Source organism: Ictidomys tridecemlineatus, chromosome 5, assembly GCF_052094955.1.
Source record: "Ictidomys tridecemlineatus isolate mIctTri1 chromosome 5, mIctTri1.hap1, whole genome shotgun sequence".
Taxonomy (NCBI): domain Eukaryota; kingdom Metazoa; phylum Chordata; class Mammalia; order Rodentia; family Sciuridae; genus Ictidomys; species Ictidomys tridecemlineatus.
Window position 1 is genome coordinate 123,019,104 of NC_135481.1, and position 27,023 is coordinate 123,046,126.

General features: G+C 62.5%; 1 protein-coding gene across 4 annotated transcripts; it reads left to right on the forward strand.

Moving 5' to 3' along the window:
• The first annotated feature begins 623 nt into the window (after positions 1–623).
• Positions 624–23,614, forward strand: Aspg (asparaginase). 4 transcript variants are annotated; one of them, XM_005334650.5, is made up of 16 exons: positions 626–805; positions 7,012–7,120; positions 7,817–7,928; positions 9,332–9,457; positions 11,058–11,141; positions 12,028–12,154; positions 14,985–15,097; positions 16,047–16,229; positions 16,398–16,511; positions 17,037–17,159; positions 18,523–18,618; positions 18,890–19,053; positions 20,924–21,010; positions 22,447–22,546; positions 22,819–22,899; positions 23,374–23,614. In XM_005334650.5, exons 1-16 carry the CDS (start codon positions 724–726, stop codon positions 23,392–23,394), a joined length of 1,722 nt encoding a protein of 573 aa, XP_005334707.2. In that variant the 5' UTR covers positions 626–723; the 3' UTR covers positions 23,395–23,614. The 4 variants fall into 4 exon arrangements, 3 of the variants coding, with proteins under 3 accessions (XP_005334707.2, XP_077907141.1, XP_040131490.2); XM_078051015.1 differs by lacking the exon at positions 16,398–16,511; XM_040275556.2 differs by lacking the exon at positions 7,012–7,120 and having other exon boundaries at positions 712–805.
• The last annotated feature ends 3,409 nt before the right edge of the window (positions 23,615–27,023 follow it).

Genomic DNA, 27,023 nt, shown 5'->3' on the forward strand with positions numbered 1-27,023 from the left:
CTAAGTTACTGAGGCTGGCCTCCAACTTACATTCCTCCTGCCTCAGCCTCCCTACTCACTGGGAATACAGGTGAACCTCACACTGCAGCCTGCAGGCTGTGGTATTTCCTTACATGTTTGGGTAGATCAAACAAATAAGCACAGAGTGCTAATGGGACTGGGCTCCCCAGCCTGTCAGTGGCAGGATCTTCTCCATGATTTCCCCTGGGAATCAGAGGCTGGAGGGGCTCTTCCTGCAGACAGTGCTGTGCTCTGTTCTCAGCAGTCCAAGCCTGCCATCCCCAAGACAGCCAGGGTAGGTTTCTCTGCATCGGGGACCTAGCCTGCTGCTGGAGACCTCATGACACCCTGAATTTGCCTGTGTCCTGGCTCTTGCCCTGCACAGTGCGCTGGCGGACTCTGCCTGCTCCCGAGCTCGCCATTGAGTAGCCTCCCAGGGCTGGGTCGAAGGTGCGGGCTTTGGGGAGCTCCCGGGCTTCGGGCTTCGGGGCAGCAGGGCTGTGGAGGTCCTGGGCGCTCGGGTCCGCGAGGCTCGCGGCGGCGTTTGCACCAGAGCCTGGGCGCCGGGAGTGGAGCCAAGGTTGCTTAGGACCCGCCCCGGAAAGCGCTGCCCCGGCCCCCAGGACACACCAGCCGTCACATGCCCTCGCCACCACCGCCCCTGCGGTCACCATCCCGCCGCCCCCACTTGTCCCCAGCGCCAGCGGTGCCCTCGGTCCTAGCATGGCGCGCGCTGCGGCGCCCGAGCGACGGGTGCTGGCCGTCTATACCGGCGGCACCATCGGCATGCGGAGCCAGCAAGGCGGTGAGTCGCGGCCGGCGCCCTGAGTCCTGAGCCTGGACTGGGAGCCTCGGGTTGCTTTCCCGCCCGCAAGGGTCCTGGCAGAAGTCGCGGGTGGAGGGTTCAGCTGGGCCGCATGTGTGCGTAGGGGTCGGGCTCCGGCTCCAAGAGGCCTCGGGAGGCCCAGGGTCGGCCACCTGGAGAGAAAAGAGAGGGAAATCCCGCAGGACCTCCCTGCCACGGCTAGCTGGGGCACAGCATGTCCCCTGTGAGTGTCCCTCCCAGAGCTGGGACCACCCTGCAGCCTCAGAGCACCTGGGCCTGCCCCCTGCTTCGCTCTCCCCAAGGAGCCTCTGTTGCCTCCCCAGCTCCAGCCTTCCCTCATCACCGGCCCCTCAGGGCCAGCTCCAGGCCCCTACCTGGAAAAGGGTCCACTCTGATGCCTGCAGCTCAGGTGCAGCCCACACACCTGGCACTCAGTGCCTTTCTCTCTGAGACCTTGATACTGCCTGTTGGGCACTCAGCACTCTCCTGGTTACCCCTTTCCACTGGAGTGGGTACTCAGAAGCCGCTGTCCCTCTCCCAGTGGCTCCAAGGGCTGCTTTTCAGTCTTCTGTCCCTTCAGAATACATGGACATCCCTGAAGGCCCCTCCTGTGTCAGGCCCCAGGACACAGACCTGAGTTGAGCCTATCCCCCAGGGACTCAGACACCAGGGACATGGTTCATAGGTTGGCAGATGCCACTGAGGGACAAGGAATGACAGGGATCACTACTCGCACTAAGAGCAAGGCTGACATTAAAAGTCATGACACACTCAGCTGGGTGTGGTGGATGCACACTTGTAATCCCAGTGGCTCAGGAGGCTGAGGCAGGATTGTGAGTTCAAAGCCAGCTTCAGCAACTTAGCAAGACCCTAAGCAACTCAGTGAGACCCTGTCTCTAAATAAAATATAAAAAAAGAGCTGGAATTGTGCCTCAGCAGTTAAGTGCCCCTGAGTTCAATCCCTGGTACAAAAAAAAAAGTCATGACACACATATGGGAGGTTGACCCAGGAGGGCTGGGTTCTGCCAGTGGGCCGCAGGTCGAGTTGTATTGGGGCTGCTGGAGAGGGCCCCTCTGAGGGCATGAGGGATGCGGGAGGAGTAGCCCCTGGGCCAGGGTGTGAACAAGCCAGGCCAGGAGCTACAGTGTGAGGGGCTAGAGCAGAGAGGAGGCAGCAGGGCTGGCCCTGTGGACTGTCCACTGCCTTGGTGCTGCCTCTCCAGGCTTCACACATGCCAGTTCCAGTTCTCTGGAGCTCAACACATGGTTATCCTGTGGTTCAAGCTGAGGCACAGTCCTGAAGGAACCCTCTTCCCTGTGCCCATCTGGCAGCCTCATGGGCTTGTTCCCAGGAGCAGGCTACATTTCTGCAGGAGATATGAAGCCACACTTCTGGAGGTGAACCAGACTTTGAAGCCCGAAAGATGGGGTATAGCAGGTGTCGATTTTCAGGCAGGTAAAAGTCTGTTAAGTTTCCCAGGAGCTCTGGGCCCTGGGATCCTCAAGGCCTGGTGATAAAGGGGGACCAGCAGACCCATACCCATGCTCTAAACCCCTTCCTGGGGGGCCTACCCCACCCAGCAAGTTCAGAGCAGTGGCCCGTCCTGCCTGAACCAGGTTCTGGAGCCTTGGTAAGATGCAGGCAGGTGGCAGGGAAGTTCTGACTGTGGTAAGGGCTCTGGTCCCCACACTAGCCACTTCCAGAAAGGACACCCCCCCTTTCTGGCAGCCCCAGGGTCTGCTGCTGTGACTCTCCTTCAGAAAGGCTTTCGGGAGCTTCGCCCCAGAGGAGGAGGAAGAGAGTGAGGTCTGGCCCCTGGTGACCCCTAGAGGGCGCTGCAGCAGGCCCTGGACTCTGGGCCTCAGGGACATACAGATGTGACTGGGCACCTTGGCTTTTTTGCCTAAAAATGTGTATGAAGTGGAAAGACTTCCAGGAACGAGGTAGCACTCACAAGGCTAGGGAGGTGGGGACAGTTGGAGGGGCTCTGGGCAGAAGGCCTCAGGCAAGCCCCAGCCTTTTCTGATCCGTGAGGAAGGGGTTGAACTGGTAGCTGCCTGCCTGCCTGCCCTGGAGCTGCGGCCCCACAAGCACCAATGATTAACTTGCTCAGCCCTGCTGACCTGGGCCCTGGCCTCACGAAGGGCATGGGTGGGAGTGTGGGCATAGCCACAGCCAAGCTGTTTGGGTTGTCGCTGTTGTAACAGCTTCTGCGCCTGGTGTACACAATGTCCTGCAGGGCAGAGCATGCTCCCCAGCCCTGCCAGAGTTCTGGGAGGGCAGAGGTGATGGTACAGCGCTCACCCTGTATCTAGTTCTGTTCATAGTTTAGCCAAGAGGCTTTATAGTCCAATAACCCTACCTCGGCCCAGCCTGCATCAGAGGCCACAGGGGAACCCAGAGGCTCCCATGTCCAGCTGTGGCACCTTTTACCTGCTGCACTTGGAGCCGGCTCCTTGTGGACACAGGGAACAGCCAAGCTCCAGGGAACAGTGGTCCAAGGCTACATTCCTATAAGTGGCATCCTGCCCTGTTGCTACCTTTGGCCACAGCTGAGCCTTGGGGCAATGCCCACGGCTTCATGGTCCCCGCAGCATGACATCTGTAGCCACCGCCTGGACCTCCCTCCCATTGATGGCTGCGTGTGTTCCAGTTCACATTTGGGTGGTTGAGCAGGCCCACTGCCCTGGGAGCAAACCCCATCCCCACTTGAACATGTGGGGAAGGAGCCCAGAGATTCTTGTGAGGTCAGTCACATGCCTGCCATACAGGAAGGGTCAGCAGGGGCGGGGCCCAGGCTGCCCAGGCCTGACACTCTTGGGAGACCCTCAGCAAGAAGAGCAATGAGATTTATGAAGTCCCAGTTGGGGGTGAGAGCGATACTGACTTAGAGTGGTAAAGAAATCAGCGACTTACAGATCAGAAGGGATTCCCTGGAATGCAGAGACGAGCGTGGCCCAGTAAGCCCCAGGCCTGCCTTCAGGGCTCCTTTCCACGTGCTTCCTGGCAGCCTGTTCTGGCTCTCAGAGCATAAGGGTGCATTTGCAGAATTTGCCTGGAGAGAAAGGCTGTAGGGTCTTTCCTTTGTCCTGTGATACCCACGTGCCCTCTGAGTGGGGACACCAGGGCCTGTGTGTGCCCCCTCCTGCTGGAGGAGCCCTGCTGTGGACAGAGGTGCCTTGCTGTTTGTGAGCATTTCCCGCCAACCCTTGCCAGGTGTCCTCTGCTTCATCTTCCCCACTGTGGATGTCATCATGGTGCAACCCATGGGACCACGGGATGGTGCCATGACAGGAGATGGCCATATCCTGGTCACACCTGGGGTGTCTCCAGACGTCAGAGGGGATGCCTTAGTTCCTGTGGGTGCTGTGACGAGTTACGACAAGCCAAGTGGCTAAAAGCCCCTGAGTCCACTGCCTCTGCTCTGGAGGGGAGAGACTGAGTTGTTTCAGAGGCCGGGCTGAGGCACCAGCCGGGCTGTACTTCTTCCTGTGGCTCCAGGGAGGAGCTTCCAGCCTCCCCACCATCTGGTGGCTGTGGGGTCCTCTGCTGGGGGCCACATCTCTCCTGTGTTCTAGGCCAGCGTCTCCCATCTCCTCACCAGCACCTAGCCTGTTCCGTGTAGGTCTGGTCCCCCTCTGCCTCCCTCTTATGAGGACGCCTGAAGTGGCATTTAGTGCCCATCTGAAATATCCAGGATCATCTCTCTAGATCCTTGATATAATGGAACCTGCAGACTTTGTCACAGAAGGTGACATCCGTAGGCCCTGGGATTAGGACATTCATAGGATTCATTTTCAACCTCACCACACATGGACAGGGACACTGATCCCCAGTGCTGGTGGCCAGAGTGTCCCCTGAATGTGGCGGCAGGCCACATCCTGCTTACACCTGAGGTGTCTCCGGACGTCAGCAGGGCTGATGAACTCACGGGCTGCGGTTTCCACATCTGTTTGCTAGGCTTGTTCACGTGACATTTCGCAAGCAGCCACACCTCAGCCAGTTTGCCCGGGGCTTGCAGGGCTGCGGGCCAGGCCAGGAGAGCCAGTGGGCGAGGAGCCATGCCAGTGCTCCTCTCCAGTGGGAAAGATGGCACCACACACCCCACAGGCCTATGGGCCTGGGAGCCGGGGAGGGGCCGGGCTGGGGCCAGGAGAATGGACTGAGAAAGCTGTGGTGGGGCAGATGAGGAACAGCCGCCAGTTCCAAAGCCTGCCAGGCTCCTGGCTACCAGCTGGGGCGCTGTGGATTGGTTGAGTCCATTGCTCATTTGTGACAGGCTGGCAGCGCTGGGCCTGGAAGAGGGAGGTGCTGCTGGGGGAGGAGGGGACATGTGTCTGTGGCCAGAGCTATATATGGGGGAGAGAGGGCCAGGTCTAGCTGGATGAAAGGCTGGGCACTCCGTGTCACAGCGATCGGAGGAGGGGGCACTGAGGCTGGCACCCGACCCTGACACCTTGGCAAGGCTTCCACTCTGTGAGACCAGTGGGATTGTGAGCTGCTTAAGGGGACGCTGGGGTGCCAGTCATTCTCCTTGTGTGCCCCGTGGGTGCCAGCAGCACTTCCTGCGAATGAATGACCAAGAGCACTCTGTGAAGGCAGTGGAGGGTCAGGGCGTGGGACATGGAAGGAAGGCCAGGGCCAACTGACCCCAGGCCTGTTGTTGTCCATTCCAGGGGCTAGAGATGGGGGCTCCTCCTTCTCCTTGTCCCCCCACAAGGTCCCATGTGACTGAATCACATTCTCACCCCCCACCTGTGAGTGGGGACCTTCCCATGGCAAAAGGACAGCAGGTGTGATCAAGGTCCTGACTCTGTGATGGGAGGTGCAATGGGGCTGTCTGGGGGGCCTGCCAGTTCCCATCAGCCCTTACCAGAGGATTCCTCCCTTGGCCAAGGAGGAGGCAGCCAGGGGGATGAGGCCAAAGAGAGGCCTGGCTTTGGAGACGGAGCGCAGGGCCACACGGGGAGTGTGCTGCGAATGACCCCAGGGATGCAGCACTTCTGCTCTCCCTCACATGGGATGCAGTTCCACCAGGTCCCGAGTGTCTTCCCCAGAGTTTCCAACAGGGAGCACAGCCCTGCTGATGCCTGAGCCTGCCCGGCTTCTCACCCCAGAGCTGGGAGATAATATGGAGGCTGTTTAAGGCACCCTGTTTGTGGCAATGTGTGATTAGCAACAGGGAATTGTCCAGCCACCTGAGGGTAAGAGCAGGGACCAGGTGATGCCCAGGAACACGATTCCTCCTGACCTCACATCTCAGTCAAGGAGGCTTCTCTGGAGGACCCTGTTGTCCTTGCCAACGTGTCCCAGTGCCCAGGCACATGGGAGGCTCACAGACTGTGGTAAGGAGTGAACGTGCCCAGAGAGGCTAGCTCACTTGCCCAAGGACACAGGGCTAGCAGCTCGGGGCACTGGCCAGGAGCCTTTGTTTTCAGAAAACATACCTGTGACCTTGTAGGACAGGATGCCATTTCTGCACAGTGCCACCTTAGGTGCACATTTCTGAGAGGCAGAAGAAGCTGCTGGCAGGGATGGCTACTGGTGAGGCCTACCTGTTGGGCACCTGTTGTGTGCCAGGCTCTCACATTCACTGGACGGGGCAGGGACTAGGCTGGAAGCTGGAGCCTGAGGAGTCACAAAGTGAATGCCCTGAGGGAGCGTGAGGACCAGCAGGGCAGCCTGTGGGAAGGGCACACTACCTGGCATTGGGGAGGGCTTCCGGGAGGTGATACTCTGGGCTGGGCCTCAGAGCACCTGCTGGGTGAGAAGTGGGGCTGGGGCAGGGCTTTGAGGCAGCACCAGCAAAGCATCCTGGGCATTCGTGGAGGTGGGGTGGACCTGGGTGGGCACACATGGCTGCCTTTGGAGAGGGCCTAGCTCAGTGGGGGTCAGTGGATACATTTTCAGTGGAGTATGAGCAGAGATAGGACCTGGGAAGAGTGGCAGCAGAGGCCCTGGGGCTGGGTTCCAAAGAAGGAATCAGCATTGGCTCCAGCTGCCAGCTGCCATGCTCCCAAGGTTTCTAGTGGCAGCTATGTCTGGGTCCTCCTGGCCTCCTGGGCCAACCCTGGTCCTGCCCTCTGATCCTGCCCAGGGCCTGGCACTCAGGAGGGGAGGGTGTGGGCTGAGAGCTGTTTGCAATGCCAGCCCTGACCCCACTCTGCCTGGCCTCCACCTGCAGTGCTTGTCCCAGGGGGAGGCCTGGCCACCATCCTGAGGGCGCTGCCCATGTTCCATGACCAGGAGCACGCCCAGGTCTGCAGCCTCCCCAACGACACACTGGTGCTGCCGTGAGTATGGGTCCTCTGGGGGACAGGGAGAGTGGCCCTGAGCCTGGACGTGCCTGTCGGGGGCCAGGGAGCAGGCTCTGGTTTCCTCGGCAGTGATCTGCCATTTGCACGAGGCATCTTTGTCCTTGCTTTGCGGGCTTCACAATTGCCCAGGCTGCCTTCCAGGAGAGCCTGGGCCCTGGGCTCAAGGAGCCACCTTCCCTAGCCTGCTCCTGGTGCCTGCTCAGCCCACTGGGTTACTGAGCATGGGGGCACCCCTGTCTCATGGCTGGCCCAGTGACTTCTCCCTCCCGGACGTGGCGGTCCTTCTATTTCTGGCTCCAGTCCGACTGCCTGGAGCCCTCTGTGGCTGGAAGGCTGAGCTGGGAGTTCCCTGTGGTGGCTGGTCTCCCTGAGCGTGACTCTCCCAGCATGGACTCTGGCTGCTGGTGGGCTGATCCCAGCCTGCCTCTCCGAGCTGGTATGGGAAGGTGATCCTGCTGGGGGCATCCTGTCCTGGGCCACATTCTTGCCTCCTCTGGGGACTCCAGATGGAAGGAAGGTTGCACCCTGTACTCAGGTCGCTGGGGCCTTAGCAATATGCAGAGCCCGCGGACAGATGTTGCTGGGTGCAGGGGCCAGTGCCAGGCCAGAGGAGAGCAGAGCAGGTCAGGATCCAGAGGGGCGGAGTGGGAGCCGGAGTTCTGCTTCCTGCAGCCCTGCCGGCCCGGACCAGAGGATCATCTACACCGTGCTGGAGTGCCAGCCCCTCTTCGACTCCAGTGACATGACAATCACCGAGTGGGTTCAGATCGCCCAGACCATAGAGGTAGGGAGTGCCAACGGGGCTGGGGGTGGGCAGAGCCCACCTGCAGGAGCACTCTGGGCAGGTGAGGACAGGGGCTGTATGGTGGAGTAGGCAGGCCCAGCCTGAGACGGGTGGTACCCGGGAATGGCAGCCCCCGGAGTGGGACAGTTTCTTGCAGAACACTCCACTGCAATGGAGGCCATGTCCATGTTCTTGGCAAGGGAGTTGAGGCCAGAACAACCCCACACTGTCACAACCCAGGTCTGTTCTTCCCCATCATCGCAGCCTCAGTTCCTGGCACAAAGACGTCCTGGGCTCCCTGAGTTGGGATCTTGCTATCCCACCAGTCCCTATTCTCACCTGCCTCCTGTAAGAAGCCCATGGTCCCCTGTGTGGGGTCACTTGAGTCACACCCTTGTTTCCTTCTATCTGAAGCACAATAGGACCCTGACCCCCACCAATTGCGAGCTGCTCAGTATAGTATGTGGCCCTGGGTCTGTCCCATTCCAGGAAAGGGGCTGCCAATGGGCACGTCTGGTCTAGGTTGTGGAGGTCCAGACCGTGTCCCTTGTTTGTGGCTGCAGCACCCTTGGGGACAGGCCTGATTTGGGCTGAGGTCCAGATGGTGCCCTGTGGTCCTTCGAGGTTCTGCACCCCACAGCCTCAGGAAGGCCTCCTAGTCCTGTAGCCTGGCCTGGCCAGCAGAGGGCGCCCGCCCCACTCCCAGCTGCTCTGCAATCCCTAGGCTGGCCTGGTTTCCTATTTAGTGGGCCAGGAGGGCCCTGTGTGGCCAGAGCTGTGCCCCTGGCAGCCGCAGCCTGGGCAGTTGCCCTCTGCAGGGCATCCCCTCGTGGCCAGTTTGCTCCTGCTGAGTGGCCAGTGTGCTTGGGAGGGCTTCTGGCCTTTGCTAAACCTAGAAGGCCCTCCCTGGACGTTTGCCCACCAGCCTCCTGCCTGCCTAACTGGTCCGCTCCTCCCAACCACCTGCTGGCTCCCAGGGACGGGTGGGCCTTGTGTTGGTTGTTTGTGCTCATGCTGACTCTCTCTAAGCAGCAAGGTCCACTGTGGCCCTGGAGGCAGCGGGCCCTCAGCCAGCACTCAGGATTAGGGAGCCCAGTTCTGAGGTAGCCCTGCCTGGGGAGATGCTAACTGGAGTCTAGGGAAAGTCCAGGGCTCCCTAGGACCCACATTCTCCCATGCTCTGAGGCAAGCCACAAGCCAGGGCCCAGGCCAGGGCTGGCCTTCCAGAAAGGCCCAGAGGGGTGGTCATCTGGTATCTCCCTGAGTCCTTCCTGCCTCTGGGCCCTTTCCTTTCTTTCCCAGGTTGAAGGGGACAGGCTGCCGCCCTGACCTGAGCACCTGTTCCCAGGAGCAGGGCTGACAGGGGAAGGCCTGGACCTGCCCTGAGCTTGCTCCCCCCACAGAGACACTATGACCAGTACCATGGCTTTGTGGTCATCCACGGCACTGACACCATGGCCTTTGCTGCCTCTGTGCTCTCCTTCATGCTGGAGAACCTGCAGAAGCCCGTCATCCTCACTGGTGCCCAGGTAACCTAGAGCCTGAGGTCCTGCTGTGCCTAGGCCTCCTGAGGCCACAGAGCAAGGCCCCGCTGGAACCCAGCATTCTTGTTCAGCTCCCTGGACTGCTCCTATGTGCCCCGTTCATGGCCCATTTATTTCTGCTCCGTCTCCGGGGGCCCATCTCAGCCGTCCCTGTGGCTGGAGGTCCATGGCCTGCTGGTGATTTTGTCCAGCTGTGAGGCTTCAGGAGCACCCAGAGCCCACCCCCAACAGTTCTGCCCTCAATGAAGCCTTTTCTCTTTTTGCTAATGGGCTTCAAGTCTGCTGTCCACTCAGCATGGTGGCCACTCCAAGGACAGGCCACTCCCAGCCTTTGCTCTTCTCTTCCTTCTTGCTACCATGGACCCAACATATGGTGCCCCCTCCTCTGTTACCCTAAGCTAGCACACCCCCGCCAAAGCCAAGGCTGATGGAATGTTCTGGAAAATGGTTATATTTGAGGTCAGGGAACAGAGGAGGTCTGCACCTCCATTGGGGCCTGCTAGACCCTGACTTGGGGGTCCCTGTTGCCTTTAGATGGCTTCATAAGAGGGAGCCCCAGTGGCTCTTGGGGCCAATCCTAGCCAAGCCCCTCAGCATCCGTCCCTGTTGGGAGGCTGAGGCCTGGGCTTGGGAGCCAGTCCCTATGTCCCTGTCAGCAGAACCTGATGAAGCTCTAGGGAGACCCTCTTGCCAGGGCTACCAGGTGCCATTGAGGTGACTCCGCCATCCCCCAGCTTGGTCTCCCTGGCTGTGCGGAGGCTTCCTGGGGTACTGGCGCCCTGTGTGGAAGGCCCCAGGCCACTGAGCACACCTGCTGGCTGCTGGGCATCTTCTGCTCTTGTCTGGCTCCTTTCCACAACTATGTCCCTAGCTTGGATCCCTGTTAGGCAGATGGGACTTGGGCCAACTGCCTAGCTGCTCCCTAGACCAGGGGGGTGAGTGCCATGCAGCTCTCGGGGTGTGGAGGGTTGGAGAGCACTGCCGCCCCAGGAGCACCCAGCATGTTCTTCAGGCTCACACCAGCCTGTCGTGAGGCATCCATGTCCCTGGAGTACTGGAGGGGAAACTGAGGTTCTGGGCAGGGCTCACCCACAGCCATACATCCCCTGGGCCAGTGGTCTCTCCCAGATGACCACACCCCAGCAGACCTTGGCCTCTGCACACCCCAAAACAGTCCTGCCCACCTACTGGTCAGGAGTGGTGAGGAGCTGGGCACTGCTCAGAGTCCCCTAGGAACTGTCCACAGTAGACTCTGGCAGCTCAAGGATGAGCTGGACTGTGCCAGGGCACCACCCTTGGCTCCTTCCCACCCATGGCTCCTATTGTAGCAAGGAGCTGTAGTGTCCTCAGGAGCTGTAGTGGGCATCTGATCTATGTGGAGCAAGGCCTAGGCTTGGGCTGGCACTGTAGCAGGAACCACTGCTGGTGGACATGGAATGGGCTGCTCCTCTCCAGAGGTCCCTGCCCCCAGCCCACACCTGCCCACTCTTCTCCTTCCCCTAGGCTGGAGGACTTTGACTGGGGAGGGGGGCCAGGTGGCTCCTGTGCTTCCTGAGACTCAGCCCCAACCTGTGGCTCTCCCCAGGTGCCCATCCATGCACTGTGGAACGATGGCCGGGAGAACCTACTGGGGGCCCTGCTCATGGCTGGCCAGTACATCATCCCAGAGGTACCTTCCTGGCCTGGTGTGGGGTTGCCTAGGTCAAAGGTGGGACAGTGGGTGATGCAGCCCCGGAGCTCTGAGGAGCACAGAGAGGGGCTTGTGGTGCGGCGCTCACGGCACCTGCCGCCCAGGGGCCGGGTAGGTTTCTAAAGGTTTACCTCATGTTCCAAGAAACACAGTCATGAGCCTTGGAGGAGACCATCACCCAGAGTCACTATTCGGAGACATTAGTGTCATCATCCTGGCACGTGTGCTTCCGGTCTTTGTCACAAGCATTCATTCTTGTGCTGCAGATGTGTGTGTGGGTTCCCACGAACACAGAGGGCTCCCCGCATAGCTCGGGAGTCCGTCCCTTTCCCAGGTGGCCACCTCTCCCGTCCCACAGTGTTAGGACTGCAGGCTTCCCTGTCCCTCTGGGGCCAGGATGAGGAGCTGCCTTTGTTGAGCGGTTCCCCGGGCAGGTGGGGTTAGAGGGAGGGCCTTTCCACAGTGTAGCATCTCCAGGCCCATCTTTCTGCCCACTCTGGTCCAGCCCCTCCTTGGGGACGGCTTTTGAGCCGCTCAGAGGCGGGGCAGCTCCCTGTGCGCCCTGGAAGGGGTCTCTGGAGTCCCTGTGCCCCACGCCCCTGTGGGCTGCATTCCTGGGGGAGAAGCCGGCTGGAGCCCCTGCTCACCCTCTGCGCATGCTGCCCGGCCCTGCAGGCTTGCTGTTTCCCATGGGTAGTTGGTGGGGCAGGAAGGGGCCTGAGGGGAGCAGCCATCTGCAGAGGTTGCTCCTGGGCAGGTCTCTGCTGGCCCCCAGGTCTGAGCATCCCTGCGGATGGCAGTGTGGTGGGGAGCGCTAGGAGGAGACAGTCCCCCAGCTCCGAGCTGCTGCCTCTCTGTCCTGCAGGTATGCCTGTTCTTCCAGAATCAACTGTTTCGGGGCAATCGGGCAACGAAGGTGGACAATCGGAGGTTTGCAGCCTTCTGCTCCCCCAACCTGCCCCCACTAGCTACGGTGGGTGTGGACATCACAAGTGAGCAGATCCAGGGGCAGGGCCTCTGGCCACAGCGCTCCCTGGATGGGGGTTGTGTGGGCTGCTGTGGGGAGTCTATGCTGGGCTTTGGCGAGGGCTCCCTGAACTGGCAGAGGGCACAGTGCTTGGTTTTGCCCTGAGCTACGGCAAAGCCAGAGGGCTGCTTGCAGAGGGTGGGCCATGGGGCCACAAGCCAAGGAGGTGGGAGGCCTCAACAGACCACCACATGTTAGGAGCTGGGGGCTGGAGAGGTTGGGGATCTCCCTGCCCATGTGGCCACAAACTCAGGAGTTTCTCTGGTGGCTGTCTATGGCTCTGCCACACAGCTCAGCCCTCCTCGAGACTTGGGCCCCTGTGGTGTGTCTGGTCCCCAGGAGTTCTGGGGAGTCCTCTGTCCTCTGGGCCCACGGGCTGTCCTTATGGGCCCAACAGATGTTCTAAGCTGGTCCTGGGCTTCCCCAGGGGAGGCCCCACCAGCCTCTCCTTGCCCTGGGTGTCAGGCTGGCACTCTGGTCAGGCCATACTGGAGACTCAGGGTCACTGTAATGGCCCAAGGGGAAGTCACTTCAGGACCACCGTCTTTCCACCTGAGAGGTCTAGTCTCCTAAGGGGTCTCCACCTTCCTGGACGTGGGGCCATCTTCTCCTGCCTCTCTCTGGCTATTGCCCCTCCAGGGCAGGTGTGGGCCCAGGCCCTGGGGCCTGTGTCCCCACCCTACTGTCTATGGGGTCCTGCCTCAAGGGTCTGTCCTAGAGAGATCTCTTCTGGACCTGTCCAGCAGAGCTGGCCTTCCTTTTGGGAACACTGGGGTCTTGGTACCTTGCCCAGGGCTGGGTTCCCCAGGCGGGGCTGCCTGTCTAGAAGCAAAGCAGCTGTTCCTGTTTGACTACGTGACTCTTAGTGTCCCAGCCCTCTTGGAGGGTGGCAGTGTCCCTTGCCCACGCTGTGCTTCTGCCTGGGCCACTGCCAGCCTGTGGGTTGGGCACAGGGTGTTTCTGGGCCCTGGAGAGAGCTGTTCTGGGGGACCTCCTGGTATAGCAGGTGCTGACCCCCCAACCCCACTTTAGGAAGGAGCAGTTGCCCCCTGAGAGAGGGATGGGCTGGGGGCAGCCAGGACCTTGACCACCCAGTGTTCCCCAGAGATATGGCAGGAGTTCTGGGGCCTCAGCCCTGGGTCCTGTTGACCATTTGGGAGCTCTGACCCCACCCACTCCCCTGCCGCCATCCCGGCACCTTCCAGAGAGCACAGGGCCGGGAGTTTGTCGGTGTCTAACATGTGTCCTGCTCACCCAGGACTCCCGGGCCTGGGCAGGGGTCCATGCTCCCCAGGGTCGGAGCAGTCCAGAAGGCTGCCTGGAGGTGACAGCACAGGAGCTGGGTGGTGGCACCACCCCTGCAGCTGGGAAGGAGGAGCGGGTGAAGGTGTGGGTGCTGCCCTGCAGGTCACTCTCCACCCGGTGGAGTCATATCTCCAGGGACCAGGACTGGAGCTTCTCCGTGGGCAGAGGGGCCTTCACTTTGGATTCAGGGCCTCTGCCCCACATGGGACTCAGGGGTCTCAGTCCCAGACCAACTGTAGCAACCCCAGCACAGAGCTGAGGCCACCTCTCACCCCAGCCCCAGGCCCCTGCCCATCTTCCACTGCTCCCGCATGTGCCAGGGGTGGGAAACGGCACTGCCTGCCCTGGCTGATGTCAGGCTGCTGGGCCGGTTCTGACACCCAGCGTTGGGAAACTTCAGCAAGTGCCCAGGGTGTGGCTGCTGGGCCCCTGGGGAGGGGGAGGGGCAGGGCCAGGGCCTACCCTGCTGTGTACCCCATGCCAGGACTCCCTGGACTCTTCACTTATGCTCTGGGAGGCAGCAGCCCCCTCCCCACCTGTTCTGCCTGCTCAGCAGACACACAATCCTAAGGCGAAGAATGTCTCCTACCATAGTGGGCATGGAGGGGCCCATGGCCTCTGCCATGGAGGGGGGGGTGGAAAACTCACCGCCCTCCCCTCGCCCCACCTCCATGTGCAAGTCTAGAACGTTCTGTTCATGATCATATGTGAATAACACTGGAAAAAATGGCAGGAGGCACAGGGGCTCCCACCCCAGTGAGGTGCAGGGAGGTGGGGGGCTGAGCCTGGGGTCCTGGCATCCTTTAGCATAGGGGAGTCCCCAGTGTCCTACTCTGCTGGCTGGAGGCCACATGAGCCACGGGCTCCAGACCTCTGCTGGCAGTCATTGCTGGGGGCCTGGCAGAGAGGTGGCCTTCAGACTTGTGGACAGGCTGACCCCGGGGGGATTCAAGGTGTGCTGACCCTGAGTTCCTGCCCCCGACTTTCCTCAGGCCTGGGGTTCCACGTCGCCCTCCCTGGGCGAGGGGTGGGAGTGACAGGCACACACCACACCTCCAGGATTTGGGGGCAAAGAGACAGAGGCTCCTTCCCCGAGGATGAGGGGTCATTCACTGGTTGGTGGGGTAGGCAGTGAGCACAGCAGGTGGGTACCAAGGGCAGCTGCTGCCCAGAGGACACTGCCCCAGCTGTGTGCCATGTTGGTCCTGCCCGGGCGCCGTCGCCCCCCCAGATACCTCTGCCGCCTGTGAGGCTCAACTAAGGCTCCCTGCCATGTTTCCTCTCCAGCCCGGTCACCCGTGCCACCTGGGTTAGCACTGTTGCCATCATCAGTCCTTCTCTCTGGGTGGAGAGCACCGGCTCCCCTGGCCCACCAGGGCCAGCCCAGGAAAGGAGGGTGGGCCTGGAGGGGAGGTGGGGCAGGGGGGCCTAGGCTCAGAGGACACTAGAGAGGTCACCCTGCCTGCCCCCTCAGCCCTCTGTCTTCACAGTCAACAGGGAGCTGGTGCGGAAGGCCAGCAGCAAGGACCGGCTGGTGGTGTGCAGCCGCATGGAGCGAGACGTGGGCCTGCTGCGCCTCTTCCCGGGCATTCCTGCCTCCCTGGTAGGGGCTGTGGCCCCAGTGCCCCCTGGCTCCCATGCCCCCAGGGGCCTCACCTGATGCCCAGGGTGCTCTCTGCCCCCCGGCTCCCCAGTGCCCATGCTGGCTGGTGCAGACCCCACTTGGAACTGAGGCACTGCACTGTGGCCCCCTTGCTTTGCCCTGCTTCCTGTTGCCCTGGCCCTTCTCAGGCCCAGGCATGAGCAACGAGCTAACCCTGGGGACGTCCTCTGGCCATCAGCTTGGAGGCGGCCTTCCTGGGCTGGAGTCTGACACACAAGGGCACCACGCCCACGCTGTGGATCCTCCCTGCTGCCTCAGCTGAGGCTTGGGGACCCGCTCACCTTATTAGTGGCCTTGCCTGTGGATATTGGAGGATGCCCAGGGACACAGAGCCCCTCTGAGGCTGACTGGGGGTAGCCCCAGAACTCCCTGCTCCTTCCTGTCACTTCTTTTTGGTGGTCTTTTGTCTGCTTCTGCTGCTGGCCTCTCAGCTACCGGCTGTCCTTATGGTGGCCACAGTGCCTCCCTGTCCTAATTTCTAAGCTGCTGATGGGGGCCCTACCCTGTGCTCTGTGGCCTGAGTGGAGCTTTCCAGCCAGTGGGATGTGGGCGGGCCCCAGGGAGCCTTGAGTGTGTATTAGTGCAGCATGCTGTCCTCCAGGACCAGCTCCCGAGCGCCCGGGCCTCCTGGTGGAGGTGTGCCACCTCCCAGCACGTTCCCACAGTGTCCAGTCCTGTCCTTTCGGCCCCACATACTGTGAACATGTTTTCCCTTTGGGAGGCATAGCAGGGACAGCCCTCCCAGATTTCTCTAGGGCTACCACACAGGCCTGCTCAGAGCAGTACCACCCTGGGCATGGTGCAGGGCCTGGGGCAAGCCTTGTGGGTCCCCCCTGCTGGAGCAGAAAGCAAAGACCCTCACCATGCACCCCTGCCCTGCTGCCCCCAGGTTCGGGCCTTTCTGCAGCCCCCTCTGAAGGGTGTGGTCATGGAGACCTTCGGTTCAGGAAATGGGCCCACCAAGCCGGACCTGCTACAAGAGCTGCAGGCGGCAGCTGAGCGTGGCCTGGTCATTGTCAACTGTACCCACTGTCTTCAGGGGACTGTGACCTCAGACTATGCCTCTGGCACGGTAGGGGTGGGAAAATGAGGGTTAGGGGAGGAGGGGCGAGTCTGGGGGTACCGCAGGCTGGGCCCTGACCACCCCCATGTTGGGGAGGTTCTGGGAAGGAGCACGGAAGCCATAGGGCAGGGGCCAAGGTGAGCCGCCCCTTCTGGCCCTTGTGCCCCTTCTTTGCAGGCCTTAGCAGGAGCCGGCGTCATCTCCGGCTTCGACATGACATCTGAGGCTGCCCTGGCCAAGCTGTCCTATGTGCTGGGCCAACCAGGGCTGAGCCTGGATGACAGGAAGAAGGTGTGTGTGTCCTTTGGGCTGTGGGGCACAGGCTTGAGGACACACACGGCTCCTGAGGGCGGGCCAGGGGACTCCAGAAGAACAGGGTCTGACTGGGTGGACATGTGCGTGGTTTGGTAGGGCAGGGATGTGGGGATCCCTGTGGAAGGGAAGGGCCAGCTCTGGAGCTCAGCACAGCCTGTCCAGCCCCGGCCCAGGCATCCCTTCCTCCAACTACTCTGGGGGTCTTGGATGCCAGCTCAGGATGAAGCCATCCCAACTGTCCTCGGACATCCTCTCCCACGCCTGTCCTTTCCAAGTGGGGCTTGCACACAGACGACCCCCAGTCCTTGGGCTTTAGCCCTTATTGATCCTTAGAAGGCCCTGGGCTGTGGGACTGGCCTGTGTGGGGACCCTAGAATCATGCTCAAGCCCCTGGTGGAGCAGGGTGGTGGAGTTTCGGGCGGCTCCCCTCAGGCCCTGCGAGGCTGGTCTGAGCGCCTTGGTCCCACCCTGGTTGAGCCCCTGGCCTGGATCCTCTTGCAGCTGCTAGCCCAGGACCTTCGGGGGGAGATGACGCTGCCTGCAGTGGATGAGTGCTGGTCCTCACTTCAGGGCAGCACCCTGAGCCGCGCGGTGTCCTGGCTCCTCCGTCTGAGCATCAGCCAGGTACGGCCTGGTGCAGGTGGCAGCAGCAGGGGGCTCGAGACACCCTGGGATACCCCCTACCCAGGACCTGCCAGATACCAGCCACTACATCTGCTCTCCAGCCCAGGAGCTGGCTCAAGCCAGGGTTCAAGGCCCAGGGATCTGTGGGCAGGATTTATAGGGGTCCATGGAGCAGAATTCAGGAAGGGACCTCCCAGCTCGCAGACATGCAGACACATGGCCAGGGAACATCAGCACTGGGTCTCAGGGCTGGGGCTACCTGGGAGCTGGGAGCACTTGAGTGGAGTGACGGGCTGCCTGTCCTGGGGGCAGAAGGGTAGGTGCCTGCTGGGGTCTCACCTCTACCTGGAGACGCGTTCCAACCTCCAGCTCCCCTCCCCCTTTTTAGCCTGGGTGTTAGACCCAGGAAGGGGAGGTCAGCTGGGGACCCTGCCCCAACACGTCCACCTGCCCACCTGGCCTCTGGGCCAAGCACCAGGCCTGGTGTGGGAGCCCGGCAGAGCAGAGCACTGCTTCCCTGGGCTGCCTCGGCCCGAGGGGCTCCTTTCCCTGGGCAGAGCTGCCCTGGTGAGCCTGCTGGTGTTCACTGCTGCCACCTTCCCGGGGGCTCAGGCTGGACCTCCCTCACCCTGCCAGCCTGACTTTGGGGCTGGGGTCTGCTGGCCTGCCAGCAGTGGGTGCAGCTTAGGGCCAGGCACAGTGGCTTGGACCCCACCCATGCAGGTGCAGCCGACCTCCCAACCTCCCGTGGCTTTGCTGTGGGCGAGCCATGGTCAGATGAAAAGGCCTGGGCTGTGTGGCCTGTTATTAGGGTGGCTGTGCGGGGGCCTTAAGTGCTTTGTGATCAGGCCAGGCCGTGGGCATTGGACGAGGCAGCACCTCTGGGGCTGGGTCTTCTGTGTGCCACAGACGGGATGCAGCTGGGAGCCCTTGGAGGACAGGGCCCTTCCAGGAATGTGCAATGTGGGGACAGGGTCCTTTTCTGGGAGGGGCCCGCATACTTCTGCTCTCTCTTGAGATGACTTATGATTCTGTCCCTGACAGCAGTGGGGGCAGGCGAGGACGCACACCTTGGAGGGTGGGTGGCAGGCCCCAATCACACATGGGGCAAGAAAGGAGGCTGGTGGTGGCTTCCTCCTGACTTTATTCACAGGAAGTGGGGGCTAGGTGGCCTCTGTGTCTAATAGTGACATGGGAGCCCAGGGCCTTCAGTGTGGCCATTCCAGCTCTTTCCTCTGTGGGGTGGGACCTACTGCACACTGCATGGGGGAGGCAGGCTCACACAGCACTGGGGACACCAGCTCCACCTGTGTTCAGACCCCAGAATAAGGCATGAGGCTCAGGTGATTCCGTCCTCTCTCAGGAGGCTGAAGCTCTGCGGGATGCTCTGATGCCCAGCCTGGCCCTTGCTGCAGCTCACTCTGGGGACCTAGAGGCCCTGCAAGCACTTGAGGAACTGGTGAGCTGCTTCTGCCCTGGACCAGCCGCTGCCACCTGGGCCTGTGGGCAGGGGCTGGCCCCTACGGCAGAATGACTTTGCTTGGCCTCACCTGACTCACTGAACCCTCCTGCCCGCCTGGTGGCCAGCAGTAGGGCCTGGTGGTGGCGCAGGGGCAGGCACAGTGGCCTTGCTGACCACCCGTGCTGGTGCCCAGAGCTGCCCTTCCCCTCCTGTGCTCTGCCTGCTCCCTGGCCCTCTCTTGGGGGTCATGTGTCCTTGTGTCACCCAGGGCAGTGGCCTGAGCCTGGAAGACCCTATTGGTCAGACCCTGCTGCGTGTGGCAGCCCAGAGGGGCCATGCCGGCGTGGTTGCCATGCTGCTGCAGAGAGGAGTGGACGTGAACGCCCGGGACCAGGATGGCCCCAGCCCACTGCTGCTGGCTGTGAGGGGCAGGTACCTGGGTTTCTGGGCACTGCAGTGGGCACGGGGGAATGGCGCCCGATGAGGACACCTCTTTGGTGTGAGCAAGGGCAGTGTGGGGTGTGACCAGGGCCAGAGGGAGTCCAGGCTTGGCAGGACCATCCTGGAGGGCTTCGTGGCAGAGGCAAGCTCCCAGCTGAGCCAGCACACCCAGGAAGGCTGAAGCTGCCTAGAAAAGGGGACGCCACTGGCTGCACAAGGGGACTCGCAGGTGCTCTCCAGGTGGCCAGGGCAAGAGGAGAGCGATATGGGGCTGCCCCAGCCTGGTGCCTTGGAGGTTCAGCCTGCAGGTGCAGGAGACGACCCCGATCCTCCCTGCAGGAATGGAAAGCCCCCAGAGTGTGGGGACAAGCTCTGCCAGGTTCTGCCTACCTTGTGCCCACCTCTGTTTTGCCCTTGGTCCCAGTAGTCCAGGCCTGACCCTGAGAGATGCCAGGAGTGGGCACGTGGTGGTCTCAAGGCCAAGCCACAAATGGAGGGGAGGGAGGGGAGATAATGCCCGAGGGCAGGGGTCCTCTGGCCATACCATGTGGCCACGCTGGTGTCTGTGCCCACAGCGTGGAGCACCGCTGGTGCAGGGCTATGTGTCCTGAGAGCCCATGTGAGGCTGCCGGCTGGCAGGACCCCGCCCGACGTGGCTCCCAGCAAAGGTGACTTGGCTTACTCACACGGTTGGACAGACCTGCCTGACAGCTTGTCTGTGCCCACCTGCACCCTGCAGACCTGCCTCCCCGGGGGTTTCTCCCAGGGGGCCTGTGGCCTGCAGCCCAGGGGGGCTGGGGGGGGGTTCACCTGCCTCAGGAGGAGGCAGGTGTCTGAGGCCAGGGTCACCAGACTGTGGTGGCCAGTCCCGGGCCCTGCCCTGCCAAGAGCCCCTAGTGGGGCATGTCACCGCTGTGAAGGGCCGATGGGGTCCAACTCTTTTCCCAGAACAGGCCTTGGAGGTGGACAGTGACCTCTGCACCACGCTCCGGTGATCTGGGCTAGATGGACCTCGGGCGTGGGTGGGTGGCGTGGCGATGAGATGAGCTCACTCGGTCCCGCCTGGCTGTCACAACACTCCCTGCTGCTCCCCCAAGACCTCCGCCCAGTCCTGCACGGCCCCACACTCCTCCAAGGTTCCCTAAGACTGGGGTGGCTGTGTGATTTAGAGTGTACCCCCAGGGGCACAGTTCGCAACTGGCACCCCTTGTGCTTTGCTGCAGCCTTGGGCCTTGCTGGGCCCCTCCTGTGGCCTGTGGGAACCTGTCCCGGCCCACAGCTTAGCTCCCTGAGCTGCCACTGGAGGAGTCGGCTTCGGGGCTCCAGCCACCGTCCCATTCCCTCTGGTCTGCAGGACCTGCATCCAAGGGCAGATGTGGGGCACAAGTGACTCAGTTTCCCCAGATCCAACCCCAGGCCTGGCCAGGGCAGTCAGGTCACCATCGACGTGTGAGACATGCAGGGTGCAGTGGGCTGGCTGGCTCAGGGTGGGAGCCCAACCTCCAGGGCAGACCCCGCAGGACAGTGGAGTCTCATGGGGGCTCATGGTCTGCACGGAGGTGCTGCTCAGCCAGGGCTGTCTGGACCTCTGACTTGGTGGATGCTGACCATGCCCTGTAGACCCCCGATGTCCTGGGAAGGTGTCCAGGAAAGACAGAGGAGGTGGGTCCTCAGGATGGCATCACACGAGCCAAGGCCAATGGTCGGGGCAGCGTTCCTTGCTGGCCAAGGCCCACCCAAGGTCCCAGGGGCTCGCCCTGGCCCCTGCACACAGGCCTGGAGGTGCTGCTGGTGTCGAGGAGTGGGCTGGGGTGCACGGGCCTGGCCAGGGCCATGGCTAGCACACTCACTCTCATGGCAGGCACCGGGGCGTCACTGGGTTGCTGCGGGCCGCTGGGGCCTGCCTGTCTCCCCAGGAGCTGGAGGACGCAGGGACGGAGCTGTGCAGGTGAGAGCGGCTGGAGCTCGTGTGGTTTGGGGGAGTAGGCGCAGGGCTCCGGGAGGGGAATCCAGGCCTGCTGGGAGGGACTGGTGGGCCCAGGTGTGGGGGCTGAGGAGGGTGAACCTGTGCCCCAGCCCGTGGGCACCAGCCTGGCTGATGGGCAGAGGTGTCTGAACTGGAGCACATCACGGGGTCACTCCCAGCTGGGAGGACAGTCCAGTGAATGTGCATGTGCCCGCGGGGATCAGGAGGGGTACGGCAGGAACGGGAAGCCAGGCAGGAGATGTCCTGGTCGGAGCGCAGGGTGGGAGGGGTGGGGTGCAGGGTCTGAGTCCCTGCGCATCGGGAGCCCCAGGCCCAGAGGGTGGGTGATACTGTGGACTTCAGGCTAACAGGAGGCTGGGTGAGGACCCCGAGGCTCTGGGCCCTCCATCCCTCATATCTTGGCCCAGCAAGGTCTCTCTGGGCTCCAGTGTCCCCAGTGCTCAATGTGGGGCTGGGTGGCCAGACCCACTAGCCCCAGCCTTGGGCCTCCTGAAGTTTTCAGTGCTGTTCCCTGATCTCCCCGCCCCCCCACTGCCTGCGCTTCTCGGGGGACAGGGGCTGGGGGTTGGGCCCTGGGAGGACTGGAGCCAGCCTTGGCTTTGGGTGGCTTGGGCAGGCCACACTGGCTCCAGGGACAGATGGGGAGCTGAGGCAGAGAGTCCAGGGGAGCTGCGGCGTGGCTGGAGGGGCTGGGGGCCCAGCCTGGCCTGCCAGGGGCCCACTCAAGGGAGCAGACGCCTCTCCTGGGAGGCCTGTGCGGGAGGCGTGGGCACAGCTCCAAGAAGGGCCAGTGGGACCGTCCAGCGAGATTCGAACCCAAACTGCCCAGTGCCACTGTGGGGCCTGCTGCTGCTGCTCCCTGGTCAGGAGTGGAGTCCCCCGGGTCCTCAGGAGGGCCTCCGTCCACCCACCTGCTCACCTGGGCAGATGGACTGGGCTGGCCCCACACTGGCCTCCAGGGTGGGGGACACTGGTGAGGTACAAGGTGTCCCCAGCTTTCTCCAGGGCACGTGGGCCCCACCCCTTCCCGCCAGGACCCCCATGCAGCTGGTGGGGCCCAGGACCACCCCCCAGGCCCCTCCTGCGTCTCCCTCCTCCAGCCACCGAGCCACCAGGGCTGTTGTGAAATGTGGAACTGGCAGGGCGCTCGCGGGAGGGGCGTGTGCGTGCCCACGTGTGCGCGGTGCGTGTGCCCTGGGAGCCCTTGACCTGAGTCAGTCACACCCACTGGGCGAAACCAGACTCCAGGCCGAGCAGGCCCCCACGACTCTGCCCCAGGGCCGGGCGCTGCTGGGTCAGCTGTTTGGGGCTGGCTTTATTAAAGTGCCCAGGGCCCCTGGAGGGGTGGGCTGATGGCGGGGTGCCCAGCCGCCCTGACGCTTCCCCTCCGCCCCCAGGCTCGCCTCCCGGGCAGACAGCGAAGGCCTGCGGGTGTGGTGGCAGGCAGGGGCTGACCTGGGGCAGCCCGGCTACGATGGGCGCAGTGCCCTGCACATGGTGAGTGCCCCGCCTCCCGTGGCCTCTGGAGGCGCCACCTCCAGGAAGGCCACCCTGACTGTCCCACCTCTGCTGCTCCCAGGAGCAGGAATGCCGGCTCTGGTGGTGCGTCCCATGGGGGCCGACCCCTCCCACCCCAGGCCTCTCTCAGGCCCAGAGCTGGGGAATGAGCAGGGAGGACACTGGGGTCCTGGGAGGCCAGGGCGTCCTGCTTGGCGGGCTCTCAGGTTTTGTGGGGTCCTGAGGCAGCCCCTCCCCATGCTCCCCCACAGGTGGAAGCAGCTGGCAACCCGGAGGTGAGCGCCCTCCTGCAGAGCCTGGAGGGTGGGGTTGGTGCCCAGGCCCAGGGTCCGGTAAGTCCCCCCCCCCCGTGTCCCCTCTCTCAGCTCCCTCCACCTGTGGCTCCGGAGTGCTTCCCAGAGCAGGCTGCAGACAGGGTCCAGGGGCTGAAGCGGCCAAGGTCGGGGTCCGCAGTCTCCTCCCGCCACGGAGAGTGGCCTGGGGAAGGAGGAGCCCACCCAGGCCCACCCCGGCCTGGCATTCTGTCCACCCAGCCTGCAGGAGCTCTCAAGGCCTCAGCTCCAGACCACCAGCCACACACCCTGCGGCCCATCCTGGCCTAGAGACGCACGGGACTGGGTGCTCCCTCCTGTCTCTCAGGCCAAGGTCCCAGCTGACACCCCATCCCCACTCCATCAAGGGGCACTCCTAGAGAGTTTTAAGGCTGGCTAGGGTCCTGCTGCCCCCCAGGGAAGGCTGGGCCCCACAGACAAGGCTTATACACTACCTGTGCCTCCACATGTTCTCAGGAGACCTCCTATTTTCAGGAAGTTCTGCCTGGGGTCTAACCTGAAGCTATTTTGCTGCATAAACCCTAAGCCATTCCTGCCTACTGTGACCTTCTGGACAGACTTCAGGCACACGCCTGCCCACTCTGACTGGGATGAAGCCTTTACTGCCACCTCTGTTTCCCCATCTCTTTCCATGACAAAGCCTAAAGGCCTCTGTTGGGCAGAATGGCAATAAAGTGCTGTGGGAGCAGTTGCTTCCTCAGGTCCCCAAAGCCCAGCTCAATGGGTCTGTCTTGGCTGCAGCTGTGGAGCTGTGTGTGGTTGGGCCTAGGCTCTGGGGCAGAGTGCGATGTCTGCACCCTGGAGGCAGGGGGTGAGCAGCCAATCACCGCGAGGCTGCTGACCCTGCCAGGTGGCACAGGGGAGGCCGGGCCTCCATCTTCCCAGCCTCCCTGCACCTGTGCTGGCCGTTCCCCACTCCACATGCCTCTGCCCCACCTGAGTCTGTTCAGTCCCCCCCCCAACCCGCACCCCCACCCATCAGGGCTCAACAGGGTGTGGGCTAGAAGCCCCCGGGCCTGCCGTGCTCATGTGGCTGGTTGTGCAAGGCCAGGCCCAGTGTCTGGGTGAGGAGCAAGGTGGCTGCCAGCCACAGTGCCAACCAGGGCCTTCAACCAGGCTGAGGAGCCCAAGGTGTGGGCAGAGCAGCCCTGCCAGGCCCACCTAGGTGTCAAGGGCCAGCCCTCAGGGTCACACCTTTGCCCCATATCCCCTAGCCCAGGGCCAGGCAGATGGAAAGACAGGTGGGAATCCGCGTGGGCATGAGGCAGAGAGGTACCCAGGCCAGGGGCAGCTTCTCATGCCCAGCAAGGAAGGTCAGGGGCTGTATGTGATTCACGCTGGGGCGTTGGGCCTAGGGTAGGCTCTGTCCCTGCTGGACAATGTAATGTTTGGACCAAGAACTTCCTGGGGTCCAAACACCTGATTTCACCCTCAACCAGGTCCCCGATGGGACATGTGGCTGCCCACCAGCCTCGGAAAGCCACACTCTCTGGGCAGGGGGCCGCCCTGCCATGGGCACCTGCACCCCATCCCTCACCCAGGCGGGTCCAGTAGACCACACAGGCCCTCCCTGCCTCTCCCAGCAGGCAGCAGCCCGGGAGCCTGGCTTGAGCTGGGCCTGGGTCCAGGAGACAGACCAGCCGTGCCGGGAGCGGGGCCACTTCCAGAGAGGAAGGCAAGCCTTCTGGCCCCTTGTGGTGTGCCCCTGTCCTACAAAGAGGTCAGGGCACAGGGATGCCCCTGAGCTTTAGAGCCGGGAGCCCTGTGGCCACTGGTGGGCTGGGACCTGTGGGGGGTGGGGTTCGTGGAGGGACAGTCAGACAAATGCCTTGTGGAGTGAGGGGGGGCGAGCCCAGCCTGGGGTCACATGGCTGAGCCACCCTGATGCCCACACGGCAGCCTTCTTGCACCTGGGTCCAAGCTGTGGCTTCTGAGCGCCCCTGCTTTGCTCCTGGGGGACCAGGAGGCCCATCGCTCTAGGCCACACACACTCAGCACTTCTCTCGGCCTGGCCTGCAGAGCCCCAGATTGTGAAAGCCACAGGTGGCTCACGTTACCCCACATGGCAGGACCCTCCCAGAGCAGGTGCCAACCTGCCAGAGTGGAACGCCCACTGGGGCCAGGGATGAGCAACCGCTGGTGGGGAAACGCCCACTAACCCTGGTGTCCATGGACAGCCCTGCTGAGCTGGCATCTCCCCAAGTGGGTCAGACAGGGTTCCACAGAGGCTCTCAGGGCAACAGGGTAAGGGGGCTTCGACAGCCGGGCAGGGAAGCAGGACTCCCCACAAGGCCCGGAGGAGGCCAAACTGCATTCTTGGGCCCTTGCACACTGTGGGGACACAGCTTGACCCGCAGCCCCGGGATGGGGCGAGGTCTGGAGAGCTGTGGGAAGTTGTAGGTAGTTGTCTAGAAACCTCCTGGGGGTCCCTGGGGAGAGGCCAGCCCGGCCCTTAGAAGGGCCGGCCATGCTTGGGCTCCAGGAGCACGTTGCTGGGCCCCACACCCTCAGGGAGCACTGGGAAGAGCCGGGCAGATGGCCACTTTGGAGTGCTCACGTTCTGCTGTGTGTTGGCTCCTCTTCCCTTCTGGGCCCCTGAGGAGGGCACTGAGTCACTTTACTTTTTACAGATGAAGAGACCGAGTCACAGAGCTCTGCAGTCCTGCACCCAGGGCCCCTGCCCGGGCACCTGGCAGAGCTGGGCTGAATCGGCCTGTCCTAGCCCCAGCTCCTCTCTGGACAGGTGTGAGATCAGGTCAGATGTGGGCAAGGCTCCGCTCAGCTCTGCTGCCGCGTGGGAGGTGGCTGAGCCCAGGGCCAGGCCCCTGAGGGCCGCGTTACTCACACCTGGTAATCTCCTCTGGGGAGGCTTCTGCTCCCACAGCCCGTCCAGAACCTCTGGGTCCCAGAGTTATCTCTGGGGAACATCTCCCTTTCAGGGAACCCACAGTCTGTTTTCCCAGTACCTTCTACCTAGGATTGGACTCCACGGTTGAGGCCCCCCCCCCCCAGGACGACTACCCCACCCCAGGACCCATGAAGAGCCAAATTTCTCTTGTGTGCTGCCCAGTTCTCCTCTGGCCATTCCGTGGTATTTCCTGCTACAAGGGAATCACGGGGCCTTGTACTTGTCACCTCACCACAATGGACCCCTTTGGCGCTGAGACAGGACCCACCCTAGCTGAGTGGGGACAGCCCACCTCTGCCCCCCATGGGACTGCTGTAGGGCTCCGCACTGAGGGAGAGGAGGTGGGCTCTTCCTGCACAGGCAGCTGGGAGTGGTATTTCCTCAACTCCTCTTCTTGGTCATAGGCCACTACCCATCCCCATGTCAGTCCTCTGACCTCAGTCCCACTCAGCCCTACAGACCAAGCAGCGGAGGACACAGCCCCTTCTCTACAATGGGAGCTGGCGAAGAAGTCACTGCTCTTCTCTGATTCTCAGTTTTCCCAACTGCAAAATGAATAAAATAAAGCCTCACTGTTCACTCTCCAGGGCGTTTTGCAATAGGTAGACTCCACGAGGCACAGGCGAAACTGCCCAGCCACTCCCTCGCAGCTTCACGGTTGGCCCTGACCTAGGCCCAAGCTGTGGCTCCTGAGCAGAGAACGTGGGTCTCCCCTGGGGTAACCCTGAGTAGTTCCCTGCACTTGAATGAATCATGACCACCTCTGCTGCCCACCAGGGGCTCCAGACTGGGGGCAGGAGCTTGAGGAGGTCACCTAGAGCCCTCCCCACTGGCTCCAGTCCCTACTCTGTTCAGAGTTCTTGGGAGCTCCCCCTGGGCTCCAGCACCTCCAGTCCGCAGGGCGCACGCAGAGCGCCTCCAGGTTGCCACAGCACGCTGGGCTCTCGCTTTGAGGGCACGGTGCCGGCTCCCGCTGCGCGCGTGGAGGGGTGGTACCGGGAAAGGCGGGCTGCGGCGCCTGGTGAGGTGGTGTTGGGGCTGCCCCTTCCCTTCCCCCAAGGAGGCGAGTGTCCCGCAGCCAGAAACCTGCCCTCCTCCGCCCGCGCCGGTTTCACTTTCTCTTTGCCCCCACCCCAGGCTGGCTTTGAAGTGAGAGGCGCGGGATGGGCGTGTCCAGCCCCGGTGCCCGCCCGCCGAGAGTGCAGACCCGGTGAGG